The 21,032-nt window shown below is 41.1% G+C and overlaps 2 protein-coding genes across 9 annotated transcripts; one reads left to right on the forward strand and one right to left on the reverse strand.

Moving 5' to 3' along the window:
- Positions 1–1,870: 1,870 nt before the first annotated feature.
- LOC112574875 lies at positions 1,871–17,776 on the forward strand. Of its 8 annotated transcripts, XM_025256198.1 has the most exons (9): positions 1,871–2,250; positions 3,352–5,497; positions 6,539–7,123; positions 10,355–10,555; positions 11,793–11,843; positions 13,103–13,688; positions 13,912–14,093; positions 14,423–14,640; positions 14,839–17,776. In XM_025256198.1, exons 3-9 carry the CDS (start codon positions 7,052–7,054, stop codon positions 14,999–15,001), a joined length of 1,473 nt encoding a protein of 490 aa, XP_025111983.1. In that variant the 5' UTR covers positions 1,871–2,250; positions 3,352–5,497; positions 6,539–7,051; the 3' UTR covers positions 15,002–17,776. The 8 variants fall into 8 exon arrangements, with proteins under 8 accessions (XP_025111983.1, XP_025111987.1, XP_025111982.1 ...); XM_025256197.1 differs by lacking the exon at positions 1,871–2,250 and having other exon boundaries at positions 3,076–5,497; XM_025256202.1 differs by lacking the exons at positions 3,352–5,497; positions 6,539–7,123 and having other exon boundaries at positions 1,876–2,250.
- LOC112574876 lies at positions 17,652–20,043 on the reverse strand. The gene is made up of 3 exons (XM_025256206.1): positions 19,917–20,043; positions 19,304–19,441; positions 17,652–18,699 (listed from the first exon to the last, which is right to left on the reverse strand). The coding sequence occupies exons 1-3, from the start codon at positions 20,017–20,019 to the stop codon at positions 18,314–18,316; spliced, it is 627 nt and encodes a 208-aa protein (XP_025111991.1). The 5' UTR covers positions 20,020–20,043; the 3' UTR covers positions 17,652–18,313.
- Positions 20,044–21,032: the final 989 nt, after the last annotated feature.

The following is a 21,032-nucleotide window of genomic DNA, read 5'->3' on the forward strand; positions in this document are numbered from 1 at the left end:
GCTAAGTAGCTCAAGACCTAAAGCTGACGACAGGTAAAGGTAAATAAAATTATGGCCCAAAAGAACCGAGACAATGACAAACTGCTTTGCAGGTTAGCACATCATCCATCCGATGTTTGTTTATCGTAGAGGTTACAAACAATAATTAAGCTTAGCAATGCAGTGCGTTTGAACCTTGGGTGTGTTTATTTATTGTTTTGTTGTTTAAATATCTGGTAGATGGTAGAAAGATGTTTGAACAAAATTAAGAAGAATTAACTAATTTCCAACATCATTGCAAAATTGTGTGAACAAGAATTAAGATCAAAGTTGTTATAGTGAACATTTAATGACATTGTCTTCATTTACTCTCAAAGAATTGACAGAAAATTGATCATATTAGAGAATGGGAAAAAAATCCAAAGCAGAACACTAAAAAATGAATAACAATAAAACTAGCCGAAGTTCGAACACACTACCTGTCAAACTAGAGGAACTGAATGTAGCCTCACCACCAGGTGGAGACTGCTCGGATATTTCTCTAACTGACATTGTCTCGGTTGTTTTGGGACATAATTTTATTTACCTTTACCTGTCATCAGTTTTAGGCCTTGAGTTACTTTGCCTGTCACCGACATTTTTCCCTTCACTGAGACTGTTACAATATATATCAATGTCTATATTCTCTCGCTCTCTCAGCAGCCGGGGATTCAAACGAACAGCCAAGCAAAATCCCTGTTCGCCATCTGCCGCCACGAAATCGTTATCCCCGATGCCTAAGGTCGCAGCTACTTGTAACTGTATCGTGACAGTATAAGTTTTATTTAAGTGTATTAGTCACCGGACCCGCCCTCTGTTTCTATTGAAAGTTTCGCTCAGGGTCAGGGGTCAACTCGTGCACTCACTGCTTGCGGAGACGGAAGTGGTAGGGAGGTCTCCCTCTACACTGTTGATCTTTCTTTCTGTTAATATTCTCGTTTTATTTTAATTAACTTTAAAGTATTAAATACATCAACTTGATTGTTTGTTTTTCACTCAGTGTTTTCATTATATTTCAAACTATAGAGCGAAACGAAACCAAGATAATCACTGATAAGACATTTTCGCGTGATATAATTTTTTTTCATTTTTCTATGTGGGTTTGTTGTTTATTCTTTTGATCTTTGTACTTCTACTGTGTGCCACGCGCGCACACACACACATGCACACGAACTCTATCAGCATACTAGGAAGCGAAAATTGTTTAAATCCAGATGCTTTGTAACCGTCATCCCGTGCCAGGTGGTTGATCAGACATCAAAGTAGTTCCATGTAGAGGTCTGTTCACATTCTGAGGGAAAAAGGAGGGAAAGAAGCAATAATATCAGGGCACGAACTTGTATTACTGGAATTCTGGCAGACTATTTTTTCCAGTTAACTGCTAAAGCGAGGCATGCGACGACAAGGCTTGCGGTTTATTAACATTTCAGTTTAAATACTAAAACGAGGCATTAGACGACAAAGCTTCCGGTTTAGTCACATTCTTTGTTACGGCTCGCAGAGAATAACGGTGGATCATTTGTCAAGAGCCTAAGCTTTGGTCTTGGCAGACAGACAGCAATCCACCTACACGTCCATGATCAGGGTAAACCTATCCCCGAAAGTTACCTCCGAACAGGTGTCACGGTTCCCAAGGGACAAGACTACTTCTTCAACCGGATCCTTTTGTTGTCATTGCAGGGATGATAAGCAAGAAAACCGGGTGCCAAAGTCAACGTGGCGTTTCATTGTTTATACCTAAGATTCACATGCATGGTGAATCACCGGGTGACTCACCCAACACACACCCAGTCTTTGCTGACCATATCTTTAAATTTAAATTTCCTTCAGTGTCGGGGGCGCTGGTGTCAGTCACGAACTAATATCCCTGGACTGCTGGCAGGCGATTTTTTTCCAAGTAACTGTTTAAACGAGTCATCAGACGACACAGCTTCCGGTTTATTTATATTCTTTGTTACGGCTCGCTGAGACTAACAGCGAATCACTTCGCAAGAGTCCAAGCTTTGGTCTTGGCAGACAGACAGCCGTCCACCCACACACGTCCTGGGTCACGTCGACACGACGAGGATCGCATCCAACCAGAAGGGGTCTCTAGCTGTCCACGACCACCCGATCTTGTTTGAGCTAAGAAACGGGTATTCATTACATGAGGGGATTTTCGCTGGATGTCAGCTGAAGGATTTCCACAGAGTTTGCTCGCTGCTCGACTGGAGGACGAAGAGAACTGAGACGGTATGATTAAATCTTATTTTATGTTGTGTATATAAGTTTGTAACATCACAGACCTGTAGCTCCATGTACTAAGTATAATAATCTGTGCAAAGTGAAAAGATAAAACACTGCAGTGACACATTTCTGTTCTATACAATATGTATAAACTTGTAAATGAGGTTATGAACAACTTTTACAAACAAAACTTGACATTTGTGAGAACAGACAAACACTCGATCGCTAACCTTGCAACTAAAATGATTATTTTAAAGACCCTAAGGGTTTAAAGCAGACCTGGGCAAAGGCCTGCCCGCCTCCTGTCTCTGACCGGCCCGCCCGCTGGCCCGCCCGCCAGTATATATATATATACTCTATATACAGTATTGGGTAAAACTGAGTTAACTATATTAGTCCACCCCTCTAAAACCATCCCAATTTCTCATGCGGCCCCTTGGGAAAATTAATTGCCCACCCCTGGTTTAAAGAGAGGGACAGTGACATGACATGCCTTTGCTTAAGACGAGAGATGTCACTGTGACATTTGCAATAATAAATAAATAGTAAATATTCCTTGGAACGAAAAATATATATAACATGACTCATTATAGAGTGCATCATATAATTTAGTAATTTATGATAGAGCTTAACATGAAGTTTGTATCAGCAATTACTGGTACTGACTGCTCCACCTGTCCTTACACTTACATTGACAAAATTATTCATTTATTGACTTCAGCATCGCAGCCTTCGTTTTTCTTTCTTACTCTTGAAAACTGCTCTCGATTATTTATCTTGATTAAAGACATTAAATTCACTGACACTTCCCAAATATTAACTGGCGCGTGTCGGCCATTATTTGACTGTCTTCCTGTTGTGCTTCCCGTACTTGTCTGACCTGTCGTTTCACCTTTCACCTCGTCCTTGTGTAGCCCTGTCCGTCACGCGAGTTCAACAACCGTGACCCCCGCTTGTCGTCACGTGTCAGCTGCTCGCAGGTCTCTTCTCTTCGGGACTAGACAACAAGCGGTAAACAAGTTGACAGTAAACAGTAAATCACACACAAAAATACATTGTGATTTCTGTCAGTATTTATTCAAGTAAGTCTAGAATGTTCCTCTACAGACTTCTATCGTCTCTGTGGATGTGACATCCTGGAGTGGATTGCAAATCCAGCATCACCAACAGTTCGATACACAGATTAGTGTCAGTAGCCACGTCAGCAGCCCACAAGGCCTCGTTCTGGTGTCAAGATGGCGCTATGCTGCTTTTTACTCGGATGACCTCAAGCGGATGTTTCCATGACGACCCTCGTTGCCGTACCCGTATCTCTTGTCAAGGAGCCGAGGGTTAAAACAGGGAACTTTGTAAGGTCAACAGCTTGGGTCTGTTTAAATGAAGCTAGTTACCGAGGCACGCGCCTGTGTTCATCTGTTTGTTTGTGTCAGCCAGTGTGTGTCTTACATTCCGTACAATCCACCTCATACCCGGAGGTGAGAGTGGGGGGAGGTGCGCTCTGCACTGGATACAACAGTATTAACAAAGGTTAGGAACGGAGAAATGGGAAACAACAAATTAAGTAATTAATTAAGATGGATGTCGACAGGGATTAAAAACAAACAGATCAATGTTATAGCTTTACAATCTGCACGACTTGAATCCACATCACTTATGATGAGTATTATTATTATTAACAACATAATTTACACACACACACTGACACACAAATACAGTCAGACCGATGTTGTGACAACTGAACCAGTATTGTGTGTCTTACAAAGCGATATTCATACCAGCTAATAAATGAAACCAGGATTAGACAACGAAACAGGAAAGGTTTATTTTTTGTATTTAAGGGGAACGGAAAGTAACCAAACAAAAACAAACAAACAAACAAAGATCGCATCACACCTCCGTACTTCTCACACACTCATCAGCACTGCCTTGTTTTCGGTAAACACGTGTGTTATTGTTCGTCTGCCACAAGGAGAGCAGATGGAGGAGGAGGATGCACACCAACCTCTTCCCCCATTTGGCAGCGACGACGACAACAACTGCCGCCACGCAAGCTGCCAGCCGCCCCTCCATCCTGAAATCATTGTTACATCCCACACGCTTTGCTGGGACCAGACTTACAGATGTTTGAAAAAGATAGCATCCTCCTGCCTTGGCTCCTGAAGAAATTGGAAATGGGATGTTCATGGTGTCGTGAAGACAGAATGAGTATTTGTTTCCAGAACAATGCCACCATCTCTCTCTCTGTAGGAGGCACCATGGGGCCGGTATCCAAGTTTCTGATAAAACCCAGGGATGCTGCAACAGCAGTATAGCGCAGCTTCTTCCCCCAGTCGACCCAGAGAGCGGGAAGGGAAACCTCCTCCAGAGAGGGATGGGGAAGGTTACACAGCGAGAGAGAGAGAGGGATAAACACCGACCAGTGCACAGCCGAGACAGAAGTGAAGCCTCTAACACAGGGCTTCGTGACCAACTCAGAAAGGTCATGGGATGACCTACATTGACAAATAACTATTAACCACGTGATATCCGTACTTCAGCCACGTTTGTTATCAAGTAATATATCCTTTGCAGTTATCTATGACATATATAGATATATACACAAATACCTTTAAATAAAAAATTAGTTCCTTGCTTCAAGCAATAAAAAAAAAATCCAGAGCTGTGGCAAAACTTTTAAAAGTAAAAGCATTAAACTTTAAAAATGTGAAGAGATTAGAATACGTACAAAACACACCCTGACTTATATTGAGCTTGGTCCTCTCTCTCTGTCTCTCTCTCCCGCTCTCTCTCTCTCTCAAACAAGCAAGATGTGTGTCAACCAAAAAAGATAGTGGAGACTACACCAAAGTTCGTGGCCGAATTATCGCCAAGATAATGATTTGGTCGACTCCTTATAGGCTCAACGACCATGAGTTGTGGTTGTCGTGCTGGAGTCGACTGAGTGTTGTGATCACATCGACTGATGTTGGAATTGACAGAGGGGGCGATGTGTGACCCGGCGCGCGCGTGCTGACCCCCGCCACTAGCGATGTTTACTTCGCCGTCGTGACCTCCAGCAGCCTGCACCTCCGCCAGCGCCTCTCGCATCAGTGAGTCAGGAGTGGCAGCACCCAAGTGCAGTTACACATGGAGGAGTAGTTTTCTTCTTGTTTCTCTGGAGTATTTGTTAACAGTGTTATTCTTACAGGTTAAAAGCGGTGTTCTGACACGGAGATTCCATCAGACTGGAAGGTAGTCCCCCACATCGCGCAATGTAAGTGTTGACAGTTATTTTGTGATTAATTATTTAAACGGACACCAGCTCATCCCCCATGTCAGTCACCATACAGACCTGTTCACAGAACTGAAACTACTTTAATTAAAGTGAGCACCGACATATTATCTGCGCTTGACAGTGGTGATGTTTCTGCCGTTAGTTCTACTGGATCTGTCTGCTGCATTTGACACCATGGACCACTCTCTGCTCCTTCATACACTACACACCCTGTAGGGGATTTCTGGACCTGCACTAGCGGGGTTCAACTCCTGTCTCACTGACAGGACACAGACTGTTTGTTGATGGTAAACATCTCATCCTGCTCCACTTTCTTGTAGACATGTTACATGTCTATCTCTCTATGATAGACAAGTTACAGCTGTCTGTCAGTCTGTCTATTATGATAGACAAGTTACAGCTGTCTGTCAGTCTGTCTATTATGATAGACAAGGTACAGCTGTCTGTCAGTCTGTCTATTATGATAGACAAGTTACAGCTGTCTGTCAGTCTGTCTATTATGATAGACAAGTTACAGCTGTCTGTCAGTCTATTATGAACTACACAAGTACCATCCGTCACATTCTGTCTACACACACTACCAACACTCGTGTCTGTGTTTGTTTTATCTAGACTTGATTACTACAACTCCTTGCTTGCTGGCTGACCTTTATACCTTCTTCACAAACTCCAGAAAGTACAGAACTCCATACCCGCCACCTTCCCAGTTTTGAATTCTTTACACTGCACTGAAAACATCCCATTCGTAAACATGAGTCCTAGCAACCTTTCCCATCATGCTCGTCCTTTTTCACACCCTTCCCTGCTCGTCCTTATCACATGATATTCTCAGTTCTTGTTATTTGGTTTCTCTTTGTGTTTTCTGTATTTTATTTAATTCTTTGTTGGTACGGTTGTTTATTTTTTATAGTTCATATGTTGTTTGTTTTCCTGTCCCTCGTATGCTGTCCTTGTCTCGTTCTTGTTCTTGGGCGGTTGGGAGTGGAAATATGCGCTTTACAAATTTTAAATGCAATGAAGTGAAATGCTGCCTGTGAGTGGTGATCACGCAAAGCCAGGTGCAAGTGAGTGATCCAGGGAGAGCGACTGACCGAGAGGTTGAAGGGAGGTAGTCATTACTTCCCGCGACAACCAAGGAAGTAAAACAGCGAGAGTCCGATGGACGTGCCGGAGTTATCTGTCCCTGCGGTGGTTGTGTTTGTTATCTCCCCTAAAGAAGGTCGCAGTTGAGTGGAGGATGTCCTCTCCTCGTGTTGCCATGGAGGATAATCATCCCGTGTCTAAGGATCGAACCGGCTAGTTCCTCCTGTGAGATTACCAACGGAACCCGACAGACCATCACATCCTGTGATCTACTGTGATTGTGTGATTGCTAACCTTTCCCCGGGTGCTGTAAGTGGTTCGTGAAACGCATGTGGGTGGCGACCGAGTGAGTCTACACGTGCCAGGTATCTTGTCCACACGATGACCACACAACCGTGGATGGTGTGATTGAACCTCATCGGATCGCTAGACAAGACTTGGAGTACCCGTATGTTCCTTGCTTCGAACAAAAACGTATTTGCCGACTTCTGTACCAACGACGACTGTGTCCACAATCTAACTGTGAGTACTGATAAAACATTGGCTCTTCAGTCAGAAGGTTCTCCTTTGAGAGAAATAAGCGGAGGGTGGGAACAGTGAATATCTAGTGCGTATATACATGTATCTAGGGAGAGACCATGGGGTGTTGTACATTATCTTGAGACCAAACTCGTGTTGTGATATTGTGTCCACTGGACACTGTATTCTTGGCTAGGCTGATGTGGACAATTATTACCTTGGTCTCGTGAAAGTCCTTGGCCCAGTTCAAAAATCCATACGACCCGGGCAGGCCAAGATAACCGTACTATCATTTGTTGAACTAATGCCCATCTGTCACGAATGCTCGAGTTGTTTAGTACTCGTGTTCGTGACATGAACACAAGAACACGGGTTGTGTGTATTGTATCAACCTGTGTCGTGTCGTCCATGACAATATACAAAATATTTCTGAATCATACTTTGAGAAAAAAGCGCATCCTAATGAGCAAACAACTCGTCAACTGCCGAGTTCGGCAAATGTTGCTAGAGATGAAGCGATTAGTTGCTTCACAAAGATTACTAAACATGTCTTTGATCCTTTGTTGATGGCTTTAAAGCTGTATTTATATATAATCTATTATAAATTTCGTTACATGATGTAAAGCGGCGTTTCTTTAGGTAAAAGCGATGCCAAAACAATCTGTCTAAAAACAACAACAACAACAAAATAAACCGCTGGTTATTTCGAGTACTCATGTCTACATACGAGATTTTCAGAGTGGTTACTTACGGGTATCCAGCATACTACATTTGGAACAGACTGTGATACCTTCAAGGGTAAGAAAGAAGGCCGACAATCCGGACAAAACCCCCGACGGCCACCCTGCCAGGTGCTATATTCAGACTGCCCGAATCGAGCTTTGAACCCTGTACGTTTCAGTTTCCGTTGATCAAAGCGGGTGTTTAACACCTTACACCTGCGCTCTCCTTGACTGGAAACATCCTCCTGGCTATCCGCTTTACATCCGTTAAAAGGTCAGAGTTTGAACCAGCTGCTGAAAAAGGTCATGGAGGAGTCATGGGAACAGTGAATAAAGCAAGCGACATCTGGCGAGCAAAGAGATGAATGGTACCTAGGTGTGCAGCTTAATTCCTTTTGACAAGCTTATTGATGCCCTTGTGTTCTGTAGAAACGTTGCCATGTGGCGATGAAATATTCGTTGTGAGGCATTGTCAGCGAGAGGTGACGTGGCGGGCAGTGAGTCACCAAGTCGCAGAAAGGCCGAGGCGCACGTGTCGAGCATGTAACACCAAGAGCATGAGTAATCACTCAAATCCTTTAGAATATTGAAGGAAGGGATAGTTGGTATTGTAGGTGGTGGAGGTGGACTTTGTTCTACTTCTCTCTTCTGTTTTCATTGTCTTTCACTTTGTCATCATTATCCATAATATTATCTCTGTCGTCGCTTTGTTAATAGCAGACTTCTCATAAATTTCACTTTTAGATATGCTTCTATAGATACTGTATTCGAGTTTTAATATATATTATAGTATTGAATCGCTGTGAACGATTCATTTTTAACGATAAAAAGAAACAAGAAGACGTTGGTATGTCCTCCGTTGCCAGGAGACAAAACCGCGCTCTTGATGCAAAATACATGATGTGAAGGTTGATGTCATGGAGAGTGTGCTGTTGATGTCAACGAGACCTTTTAAAGGAGGATGCCACAGAGGTAAAATTGTATGTGATACAGGCATTGTAAAGGATGCCACAGAGGTAAAATTGTTCTCGATGCAGGCATTGTAACTGATGATGCCACAGAGGTAACGGTGCGTGTTGTTGTATTTATTTGTAGAAGAACCCTTTGTTGAGGATATTGTGAGTAGTAGTATTAACGAGTGACGTGTCAACACCTAGCCGTTACGTCTGTAACCGTTGTAAACGTGAGGAACTTTTCACCTGAGGCTGTTCTAAATTCTAGTTTCGCGTTGAATTCGAGAGGTGACCAGCATGGGTGAGACCAAAAAAATACCTTCTCCCGGTCCTGACAGGCATCCAGTGTTCACAATATCCACCCGTACAGGAAGCACCTTTACTTTTCTATTCGTTTTACATACGTGGACATGAATTTAGAGTAAATCAGCCCCTCATTAATTATGTGAGTACAGAACCGTGAGTAATGGGTGGACAGCAGTGACATGTACGCACCGAAAGTACATGAGAGAATAATTCATTAATGTCTTGAGCTCAGTGAGTGTGTGAGAAAACCTGCTATTGTATACAGAATGATGAGCATTTCCTACTGGGATTATCAGCAGTGTCTTGTATTTATATGAGTAAATGTTTGATGTAAGTGTGCTGTGACATTCCCTTTCCAATTAAAAACAAACAAGTCCTGCAAGAGACCGGTGTAGTTTGTCTTTGCTCAGGAACAAAAGATAATTGTGTGAATGCTGGAGAGGGTGGATGTGAGTGTGACATGCATACGGTCGTTGACTTTGCACAGATGTATTGAGACAACAAACCACCAGATACCGAGAGAGAGCCTCCGAAACTTTTCCACTTGCACTTCCTCTTTTTTTTTTCTTAGACTGGATGATTAGCCATATTCTAACAAAAACTGAGGTAACCAACTTGGACAGGTCATTTCAAGATTTGCACCAAAGAAGACTGCAACCTTCATTCACTCCTTTACAATAATCAAACATCCGCTTCTTTCAAGGTCGGGTGTTGTCTCTTTCCCTTCAGTGTGCGCGCGCAGACTCACACTCACACACGTGTATCAGTGAATGGGAAATAGGAGTGGAGTCAATTGTTGTCTTTTCATGTTTTAATAGATGCTATAAAGACATCCGTGCATCTGTTATTATGTTTATTTACCGTCCCCACCCGACACCTGCCAGACTACGCCAGAGGCTGTTGTGGTTGTTGTTGACAACTCGTGTTTCAATAAACAAACCTGCTTTCACTAAGTTCACAAGTCCACTGAGCCTCTAGTCACAATGTTAATGTTCACGCCAGCACGTATTTCAATTTTTGGCCAAAATATGCTGCACATGTCAAAATAAAGATGTATTTTTAAAGAAACAACAGCCAGCCATACAGTGTCGTGTGTAAGATTTTGGGGGTCTTTTTGGTTAGTTTGATTTTTTTGTGTTCGTTCTAGGTTTTATACTTTTTTTTGCGCTAATTTTTTTCCCTTTTTTTATTTTATTTTTTAGAGAGTTACTGACAGCAGTGGGAACTTGTTTCACATGGTTTCCTCGTTTCAGATTCTCCCTCCAAGATCGTTGAGGGGACACTCGTTACAAAGTTCTCCTGACTGTCAGTCCTGGGCATCGCTCATGAAGTCAGTGATGGCTGCTCGGTACTGCAAGCAGCTGTTCATCGTGTGCATCATCATTCTCGTCACATTCCTCTTGTACGCATGGCGAGCTGATCTCACGATTGCCCAGGTTTCGCTGTTCGTCAAGGTGAGTACACGGGAAGCCGCCCTCGTCCTCTTCACATCTTGCTTCCAACAAATCTTTGCTTATTCATCTGTTCTCATGACTGCGCTTCTCTAGTCTTTTGGCTTGAGTGTAAACTTTGCGTTTGTTTAGGTTTTTTGGGGGGGGGTTTTCTTTTTATTTCAGTGCACAGTCTTCAAACTACACTTATATCGCAAAAATGTGGCTCCGACAAAAATTCTACAACGAATAATGATGAAGGACTGTAAACTACATCCTCCCAATTGAACTTCCTGCTATAAACAGGTTTATCATCAACACACTGCGTGTAAACTCAGTTTGAAAACTAATCACATGACGATGTCAGTTTGTTTCTGACGAAAGATTATCTTTTAAGGACCAACCACATTCCTCTTTGCTGCCTCTATTAATGTCTGTCATCAACTAACAGAAGCTATTAGCAACAGCTTGGCTTATGCGAGATGTAAACACTACCAACGCCAGCAGCAGGTGTTGGGAGATGTCTTGATGGTGTCACAGCAGCCACGGTTCGATTCTGAGGGAGGATGGCACGTCCTGCACAGCTGTTGCTGCTGTTTATTTGGCATGTGACTGACCCCCGGCTTCTCCGCACTTTACTAATTAAGAGACGACTGGGATGGAATGAGCAGTTGCTTTAGTAAGGTCAGTAGGGTGACCTCTGGTAACCATGGAGCGACAATGGATGAACTAGCTACTAGAGTCCATGCTGAGTCATTGGCTGTCTCTCACTCACATGGATAGTTGATGGTGGATGTGAGTATGAATGACCTATCGGATACCACGAAGTTTGTGAGATCACTGATTTAAGATTGTGCCAGACCTCGAAGCAAAGCTTTGTCATTAGGAAATTGTAGGATGCAAGTCGGAGAGCGATATTTTCACGAGGATGATTGAAGCCAAGTTTGGTGGTGGGATATAGCAGGATAAAGATTGAGCGTGGAGCTCCTCCATCCCAGTGCGTACAAAAATGCTTAGTATTACTAATCGTATAATAACTAATGCTTGATTATCTCGTTCTCATATGTATTTCATGCTTTTTTAAAGTTACCTTCTTCTCTTATTTAATTACCTGTAACAATTATTGCAACCAGCTGCTTCATTGTCACAACTTTTATCACAACTAACTCATCTTTGTCTTAACTTCTCAGTCAGCCATCTGAAAGAGTGCTTGAGCCTGTGAAAACTTCTCATGGTCATGTCATGTTGTTTTGTGACACAGACTAATTCAACGAGTCCACCGAGAATGGTCTTGGGACACGGCAACACGTTGGTAAGGCAACGGCACCGACAACGACAACGGACTATGTTGCCTGAACACTAGTCACTAGACGGTTGTAGACGTTGTTACAAGATGTCGTTACCTGAATGTTGTAGACGACTCTGTAGACCTTTCTGTCTGTAAACCTTTCTGTAATCCGTGACGACTAACCTTTAGAGATGAAGACAATTGAAGACTGATATTTTATCCGGGTAGTCTGGCTTCTTCCACCCCACGTGTGTGTGTTCTATATATGTGTGCATTGTTGGAGTATGTAGCGCTGTGTACGCGGTTTCGAAAATATAATACATACTCTTGCTGTTACATTGTTAGCGAAAGATTTTAACACAATCAAAGCGATGAGATTCCAAAGGGAAGTCGAACTGCTGCATTTCAAATGGATATTTTTAAGGTCTGACTTAAAATATCTTCCTCTTATTGTTTTGGGCACATCTAATAATTTAAGGAACGCACCATAGAATGATGACCTATCTTATATAATGCACTAATAATTCAAAATAATTCTATCTTGGCCATAGCAATAAGATCAGCAGATGCATGAAAAAAAACTTGTAAAGATCGAGATACTAAAACATATTAATACTTTTATAGTCAGCCTTTCTTTTGTTGTCATGAAACAACCTTTTTCTAGAAACAATATTTCATTTAAGAATTTGACCAAGAGCTACTGATACTTTATGTATTCAGTTGATTCTGTAATCCTATTACAATTTACATTACTAATTAAATATTTTCTTCAAAGATTAAATATTTCTATGAAATTATTTAAAACAGTTGCTCCAACTGTTTATTATTTATAGCTTACAGAACAGGAATACATTCTCCTTGTTTCACAGCCTTGTATGATCCATACAATCTGCGAAAGACCTGTCACATCTTGCAAAGTTTTTTTCCGATTTGCACATTCTGTGAACATTTTTGACATATTTCATGAATTTTTTTTTTGTTACAAAAAAATGACATAACTATCGAAAGATAAAGTAAAATGCTTTTTCAAAGTCAGTAAGGGTAAAATTTTCGATCGGTAGCAATTTATCTCTAAATGATTGTAAATAAAGTAAAAACGCGATAAATCGAAGAATGTTTTCGTCTCAAAAAACTGTCCTGACATTATTATTGCCTATGACTAGGGCTACATGTGTGCAGATATTTTTCTATTTGAGATAACCGTATGTTAATAAACGTGCAGCAATACTGAACTAGGAGCTGTGGAACTCTTTGAGATTTATAAGATAGTGCAATATACGCAGGTGGAGTTTTTCTCCGACTGGACAACTGCTGACCCTCACGACCCGGTGCCCGTCCAGCGAGTCTACGTGTACTTCGCCACCCTGGCCCTCCAGCACACGCCACCCACAGGCAGCCACATCCGCATCACGGCCTTCCAGGAGCAACGGGTGGCTCAGCTGAGGTGCTGCTTCCGTCACCATGGCAACGACACCTCGGCGCCAGCGCTCGTTGTGCACACCCTCAAAGTCGAGAACAAGCAGGAGGTGCTCGGTGTGGTCTATCAGTGTCACGTGCCCATTTCTCCACAAAACTTGACGGGAATTCGTGTCACCATGACCCCTGATTCCGCTTGCCCAGTGGAGGATGTCTACTACTTACCTGTGTACATACCGGAAGTGGTTAAAGGCGGACTGGCCATCTGTGGTAAAGTGGCCTTTGGCGGCTTACTGGATCCTGTGAAGCTGGTGGAATGGTTCGAGATGCAAAAACTACTTGGAGTGGATAAAATCCAAATACTTGACTTTGACAATTCCGTTAATGTGAAGAAAGTGTTTCAATACTATCAAGAAACAGGCCTGCTGGCTATGTTCCCCTTAAAGCTTCCAGGTCTGTTTTATTTTATTTATTTGCTCTAACCCGATTTGTGTCTTTATTTATTTTTACTACCTTACCGTGCATTGCTTGATGACTGTAGGATTTATTTATACCTAGCTTCTGCAGCATGCTAAATATGTAGAAATTTCTTATGAAACTGATCCACGTGTACTTACATATTTCAGAAGTCATATTGTTTTTGACACTAAAGTTGAAAATGTTCATTTTATGACAGGTCGTCCATGGGGTCGAGGTTTTACTGATAAAACTAGAGTACTTTACCAACTGGCCCAGGATGAAGATTTTTCTATTCTTGAATGTCGTCTGCGACTGGCCGGCTATGATTATGTCATGGGCATCGACATGGATGAAATCATTTTGCCAAGAAACACGATGTCACTGAAACCATATTTTCAGGTATTTCATGTGATGAAGATTGTGGCTGACTGGTTACCTGTATGTCAGCAGTAACAGACAGACATCCCTTTCATCAAATCACCACAAACGCTTCTGTTCTGTGTATCAGGCAAATTTGTTCAATTCACACTTCTGTGAGCTTTAATTTCTCAGTCCATAAATGGGCAATGAAAGTTCATTTCTTGGTCAGGTAACTAATTTTTTTTTTCTTGAGCAAGAAGTACTTTCGTCTATTTCTTTAACGTGAAATATATATTTTTGGACAGGAAATATTAGCATTTATTCCAAGAGCACAAATAAATAATTATTTGCCTTCGTTTCTTGAGCAGAAAATATTTGGTCCTAATCCCAGACTGGCGGCCGTGTATTTCCACGTGCAATTCTTCGTGGAGGAGTTCGGACCTGAGGACAAGGACGCTCCCCTGCACGTGCTCCGTTACCTGAAGAGCACGCCTGCGCGCTGGGAGTGTCAGAAGTACACGTACATGCCGGCCAGAGCTGACCAGGGCTCCACACACTCCATCAGTCCCTTCCCTGGATTTACAACGTATGTAGTAACCGTGAAGTTCCAACATTTCCGTACATTATTTTGTCAATATTGTAAAACAGGTTAGTGGTGGTACCGATGATGACGCGATGATGATGAGGAGGATTTTTAAAATAGCGCTCTATCACAGTAGTGGTTTATGCTCTATGTGTAATGATGGCTCTAGTCCCTCCTGTAATTTGTTGTTGTTCTGTGCAGGACGCGAGCTTCCCCAAGAGAAGCCGTCATCCACCATTACCGACACTGCCCACAAGGGTGGTCACAGTGCACCCCACCACACATTACTGAGAGGTCAGTCACGAGGTTCCAGGATGAACTCGTTCCTCGAGTAAAGGAAGTCCTCAGTAAACTGGGATTCTAGTCAAGTGATTCGTTTTATGAAAGGACTTGGTGTCTATGTTTGCAGTCTGTGATTTGCTTCAAGGAAAAGCATGTGAAGAAGTAGTGGCTCAGTGAGTGAGTGATGTTCATCATCAAACAGTTTGAGAAACGCTTTCTCCGAGATATTACAGCAACACAAAGTATGAGTTTATCAGACTTCTGGAGTTGTTCATGTTTGAAAAGCGCGTTTTCATGATGAGCATGTTGGTAAATGTGTGTCTGAGAAAGAGATTCATCTCTACATTCAACTCCATTCACAGGGTATGAATACAAAAATCATAAATATACAATAAAGTGTGATCTTCAAGGACTGGTAAAGCAAATAATGTGGCCTTTGAAACACACCATTGAAATAATGTATCCTTATCAAAGCATTTTTAATTTATTGTAACTTAATGTTATTTAAATTTCAAATATTTTGTGGAGGTAGTAGTTTTATTTTCGGGTATGAAAGGAATGCCTCACCAATAGGGTACCTTTGGCTCTCGTGTAACATCCTTTACGAATTTCACAAATAGGTTTTGAAGTCTGCATCAAATATTTATAATTTTTCTGAGATTATGTAGTTTTGCTTTAAACATTTCGGTATTTGATTTCCTGACATTTGCATGGGGTGTGGAAAGGGGTACAGTATTTTATAGTTCTTGCAACTTGAGTAAAATACCTGCATTCTTGATTTGTGTGGTCAGGAGGAGTGGGAGACTATTTAATCATTCACCTGCCCTTTTACCTGTATGTTGCCTTGGTACAATACTACTTGATTTTCATGTCTACATAATTCTTTTGTGCAGAAAATGTGTGATATAGGCTTCGTCGGAAAGAAATTATTATTAATATCTTGATGAACTTGCACTATTGACTTGTCTTAAATATTTACTCCTACCTCGCCACAAACTCCGGTGACAACACTACAGACTACTTAGTGTACTTATCTCGACAAAATATTACTGAACAGCATCCTGTTTATTCTTCGATGAAATTGTACAAATAATACAATGTTTAATTTTGGGTATCGTCACCTTGAAAAACTCAGTAATACTTCACAATCTGTGAACCGTCATTTATTTTTTTGAAAGTTTTTTAGATATCTCTGGGAAAGAGCAATATTTTTAAGGAACATCAGGTAGGAGGGACATTGATCTTTGTGGAAGAGAATTAAATTCGAATGCAGACTGAATACAAATTTGCCAGACATACTGTCGTCTAAAGCACAAACAGCAAACAATAACAACTGTGGACCGCAGTTTGTCAGAAAATTGAAATGCTGACTCTTTAGTCTCATGCGATTCAAAAAGACGATGTGCATATTATACCTGTTGGCACTCTGATGTTCATCTAATGTCAAAAGCGACGACGACGACGACGACGACGAGATGGCAGCTCATTTCGTCTGCACATGCTATATTCCAAGCATAGAATACTGTATTTCATTTTAATCAGTGTGTGTGTCTGTACTCTTTCTTCCAACCATGGACTGTCTTCCAAGAAGAGAGAAATCTTTCCGTCACAACAAGAAAATCCAATGGAAGCCTTTATGCAAATATCAGACTCCATGTTCGTGTTCATGTTTATATTTGGTCTCCGAGTGCAGTTGGTGTATCAAAGACTGAATTGTCATCGCACCATCTGCTCTGATTATTGTCAAACATCTTCATTCCTACACTGACTCCATGTTTGCTGTAGTCTCACAAATTCGCCGACACTAGTCTTGTATGGTTCACCTCGCTTGCAATATTTAGCGATGTTGTTTATGAGAGATCTCATTTACATTTCGTTTATTACTAGTATTTAAATGGTATTATTTATTTTTTGTAGCATTGTTTACACTCTGCGTGTCTAGGTGGCAGGTGAAATGTGTAATAGTGCATGTGTGTGTTTATTGTGTGTAGGTGATGTGTGTGTAGTGTTTCTAGGTGGGAAATATTGAGTGTGTGTAGATGAAATATTTAATGTGTTTAGGTAGCTGGCTAAAGTTTGAGAGTGCATGTTTGTGTTTAGTGTGTGTATGTGATAAGTATAAGGTGTGACAGTGCATGTGTCTATTTGTCACATTATCTTCGGCTTCAGTGTTGAGGTTTTACATCAAAGAAATGAAGTATACAGCCATGGGTGCCTCCAGTTTTTTCAAACCCCACATTCTAATATTAATTGGGTATAAACTTCGTGTATTTTTCTTCAAGAAAATTAAAAGGTATCAATGAATAGGCAACACCTTGCTTTGTGTTTACATATCGTCTTGATTGCTCTTTCTTGATAAATTATTGTTTAGTATTTTCTCGTGTTAAAGCATTTGGATGTCAAATTATCAAAACTCTGGTGAGGTTTGATATTGTTGTAAACGTTTGTAACAAAGTTGGATGCAAATCATGATTTTCAGTGTTGTTATTTATTTGAAAACAAATCAATTATTGGCTGAGGAACTTCAATAATATTTAGCTGTTTAACTAGACCACTGTCTGAGAGGTTGGCGCTCTACTGATGCCAGCGGATGCAGACAGCATGCAATCCATCATCAGGAATGTTCGAGAAGAATCAAGTTAACATGAAATGTAAGTCTTCCAGCATTTCATATACAACTAATCCAGAGACAAGAGGGTTGGTATACAAACAAAACACTGTCCAAGACAGCATCTTGCGTCTCTGGCTTTTTTATTTCTATCAGTTCACAGAAATAGTTTCACAATTACATGCTACTGTTCACATTCTCCAATATGCCAGTTATTTTTTGTTCCTTTATGTCTTCCAAGGTCCAAAGTCAATGTTTTGACACATATTTTTTGAGCACAATGATACGTTCCAATTCCAGAAACTGTTGTGCGACATGTGGCAGTTAGTTTGAATCACAAAGTTAACTAATATGAGGAAGCAGCTTGTCGTAAGTCAGATATTATATAATACAATGTTGTTAATAATTAACTGATCATTCTAGTATACCAGTTACTTTGGCATCAAAGCTCATGTAATTCGTGCAAATTTTTTTCTCGTTCACTTAATGCTTTCCTCTTTGTGTTCTTTTCTCATGAAAATTATCAAGATACCTCGTGCTTTCACATCATCTTGAAATATATCTTTATTTTCATTTCACTAGGCTATACTGGAAAAGTAACAGTGCTCTTACAGACAATTTTATTCATAAAACTATTACAGGATAAGAAAACATATTTAACTAGTTTTCAGTTCATATCAACTTTATAGGTTGTACAATGGCTTCAGAACAAGGTGTTTGAGGGTTAATCAGATGCTACCTGTGCTATAGAAATATTCAGAGTGACACTGACCACCTCTGACATCCTTATTTAATCAGATAGGCCGAGAAGAAAGAATGGTTTTCTCCATAGATACTAACTTTGCCCCGGGACACCACTTGAACGGTATCGTCCTTCTTGAGTAAGACCGGGTACACAATCTGGCCACTGAGGTCCTTGCCGGAGCCAATGTTCCACACGGCAAGTAAGTTTGAATTTAACTGCAATTCCAGGCTGGCATGACCAGTTCCCTTGATCAAAATCTGAGCAGTAAGGAGGTACAGACCCGAGCGAGGAGCAGTGAACTTCCCTGACCCTTCATCATACAGGCCGAGCTCATCCGACAGTACCTTGTCAAACTTGGCAACTCCTGCTGCAAGAACTGTTTGTTCGTTGAAAGTTGCCATAAAGTAATACCTTTGTTGAAGGCTTGCTGCAAATAAATTTCAAAAAACTGTTTAATGACAAGAAATGTGTCGTTTAGAGATTTTTGAATAAATAAATGTTTGCAATAAAAAAATTCAAAATGCTATGTATTGACTTAGCTAGCAATTGTTACAGCTCGTCACTGCTTTGCCTCGATGTTAATTGTATATTTGACACTTTGAGCCACCAACGCCGACACTTGCAAAAATTATATTTTTTCGGTATATATTCAAGTTATTTGTTCCTCCAATCCCCCATTTGAGAATGAAGTATCACATTATGATACACAGATGTTAGCATCTGGTTTTGTTGCTCAGCACCAGCAGGTCAAGACCACCACGACAGACTCTGTCAAAGTCTGGAGGTTCACCAAGGAACAAACGATGGCAAAACTAAGGTTGTCCCAACAGCCTATCAATTAATCTCCCGTGTGAGTCATCCCATACTGTTTTTCCTTTATATCTCCTTCCCTTTTGCCCATCATCAGATTGAGTTCGTCTTCACAAGCTGAAAAGTGCTTTACAAATACAAGTATTATTATATATATCATCCATACAGTAGATATGTTTATATATATATAGAAGGACGACAGTGAGGAACACTCTCCTTACCAACAGTGCGATTCAACTCTTGTATCGCCTCGTAGATGTCAATGGCCTGTGCATCAGAGATTGGCACCGTTGACACCATTGACACCATTGACATCAGCAATGCTAGGAATATGATGGCCATGGTGGACTTGCTGAAAACTGAGAATACAAAGCATGGAACTATAAATCGCATTACGGACACCACAAGCTGTAGGTTACATTGGTTTGGGTTCCCAAAAATGTCAAAGCCATGGCGCCTCAGACAGCAGCGACCTCACCTGTCTGCAGGTCAGCCTCGCAGTTTCTCGTGGAACTGTTGATATTCCGATCCTAGTTAAAAGACGAGCTAACGGTGGAAGATTTATATTTAATTGCAACAGTGGGATCAGGTAGAAAGTTGTATGAAAATTTTAGTTATATTTTTTATTTTCCTTTCTTCTGTGCTCCAGTTTCATTATAAAAAGATCAAGCCATTGGGGTGGAACAGTATTATTTTCTTTTAATTTTCTCTGCATTAGCTACGTTTCATATTTTTAAGGTCCTCGTAGCTCTTCATAGTGCATCCAGTTCTGAGTCTAAGACATCGACAATGTTTGTTACTTCTTTTGAAGGAAGAGGAAGACAATTAACTTACCTGGTCTCTGGTAGTTGATGTTCTTTGCTGGACCTCGTGGACGTGTTAGGTTTTGAAGAGGCAAAGGAACCCATTTTATACAGCTGCCAGTGACCACTAACATCCTGTGTCGTGTAATAAATAAGTAAAAATTATGTTGGCTGTTACCTGCTCGTCCTTGTTCCAGGTGCTTTACGACAAAGCACCACGTGACGACTTGCATCTTCTCTGTTTTAGAGGGAGCCGAGAGAGCTGTTTATTTCTCCACTGTGAAAGGTAATTCCATGCGACGACGACGACGACGACGATGATGATGATCACGATGACGATAACAATGACGATGATGATGATGATGAAATTTTTTTGGTTAGGGGTAGGTTTTAGTGTGAGTTATTAAACAGATGTGTCGGATGGCTTGTTAGTTGGCATTTTATTCCTTGGCCATTTGCGCCTTCGTTAGATGAGTGAAAAGTGGAATGATCTATTCTGAGAGTAAACAGTAGACTCTGGTAAACAGCTTTAATTACTTTATTACACAGTAGTCCTAGCAGACGATCAATACTTCCCTAAGTTCAGTTCATCAGTCAGGGGAGGATCAGGACAACATAAATCCCATCCTGGTTTGCACAATCGTTCAGAATGTCTTACACGTGGGTGTTGACTCACAGTACGATGACCACCCGTTGCCAGGTCGTCAGCGTCCTTTGAAATCCGTTATTCCTTTTTATTGCGACAGTTCTCACCATAGGATCCTGCCCTAGCTTGTTGTATCCATACATCTGTGTCACAAATACTTTGCGGCTCTTTCATTTATTGTTGGCTGAACTGACTAATTAATTTGCAGATATCTGTCTCTGAACATCACGAACCCATTTTGAGCATTTCTACAGACTACTATAAGAAAGAATTATACAAATTTTCATGTCTGTGTGCAGGAAGCGACGAGCAAACAGCTCACTTAGTGTTATACCGCATCCATACCTACCTTTGTATCTTACAAAGCGCATTGAGCTCGCTTCCATATGGAAAAATGCTCATAATAAAATGTTATTATTGTATAGAAATATCTAGCGGACGACCATTCCTCCTATTAGACAGTTCACCATTCAGTAAAAACTGATAATAAATATCCTCCCG

The sequence above is a fragment of the Pomacea canaliculata genome, linkage group LG11 (genome assembly GCF_003073045.1).
Source record: "Pomacea canaliculata isolate SZHN2017 linkage group LG11, ASM307304v1, whole genome shotgun sequence".
Classification (NCBI taxonomy): Eukaryota; Metazoa; Mollusca; class Gastropoda; order Architaenioglossa; family Ampullariidae; genus Pomacea; species Pomacea canaliculata.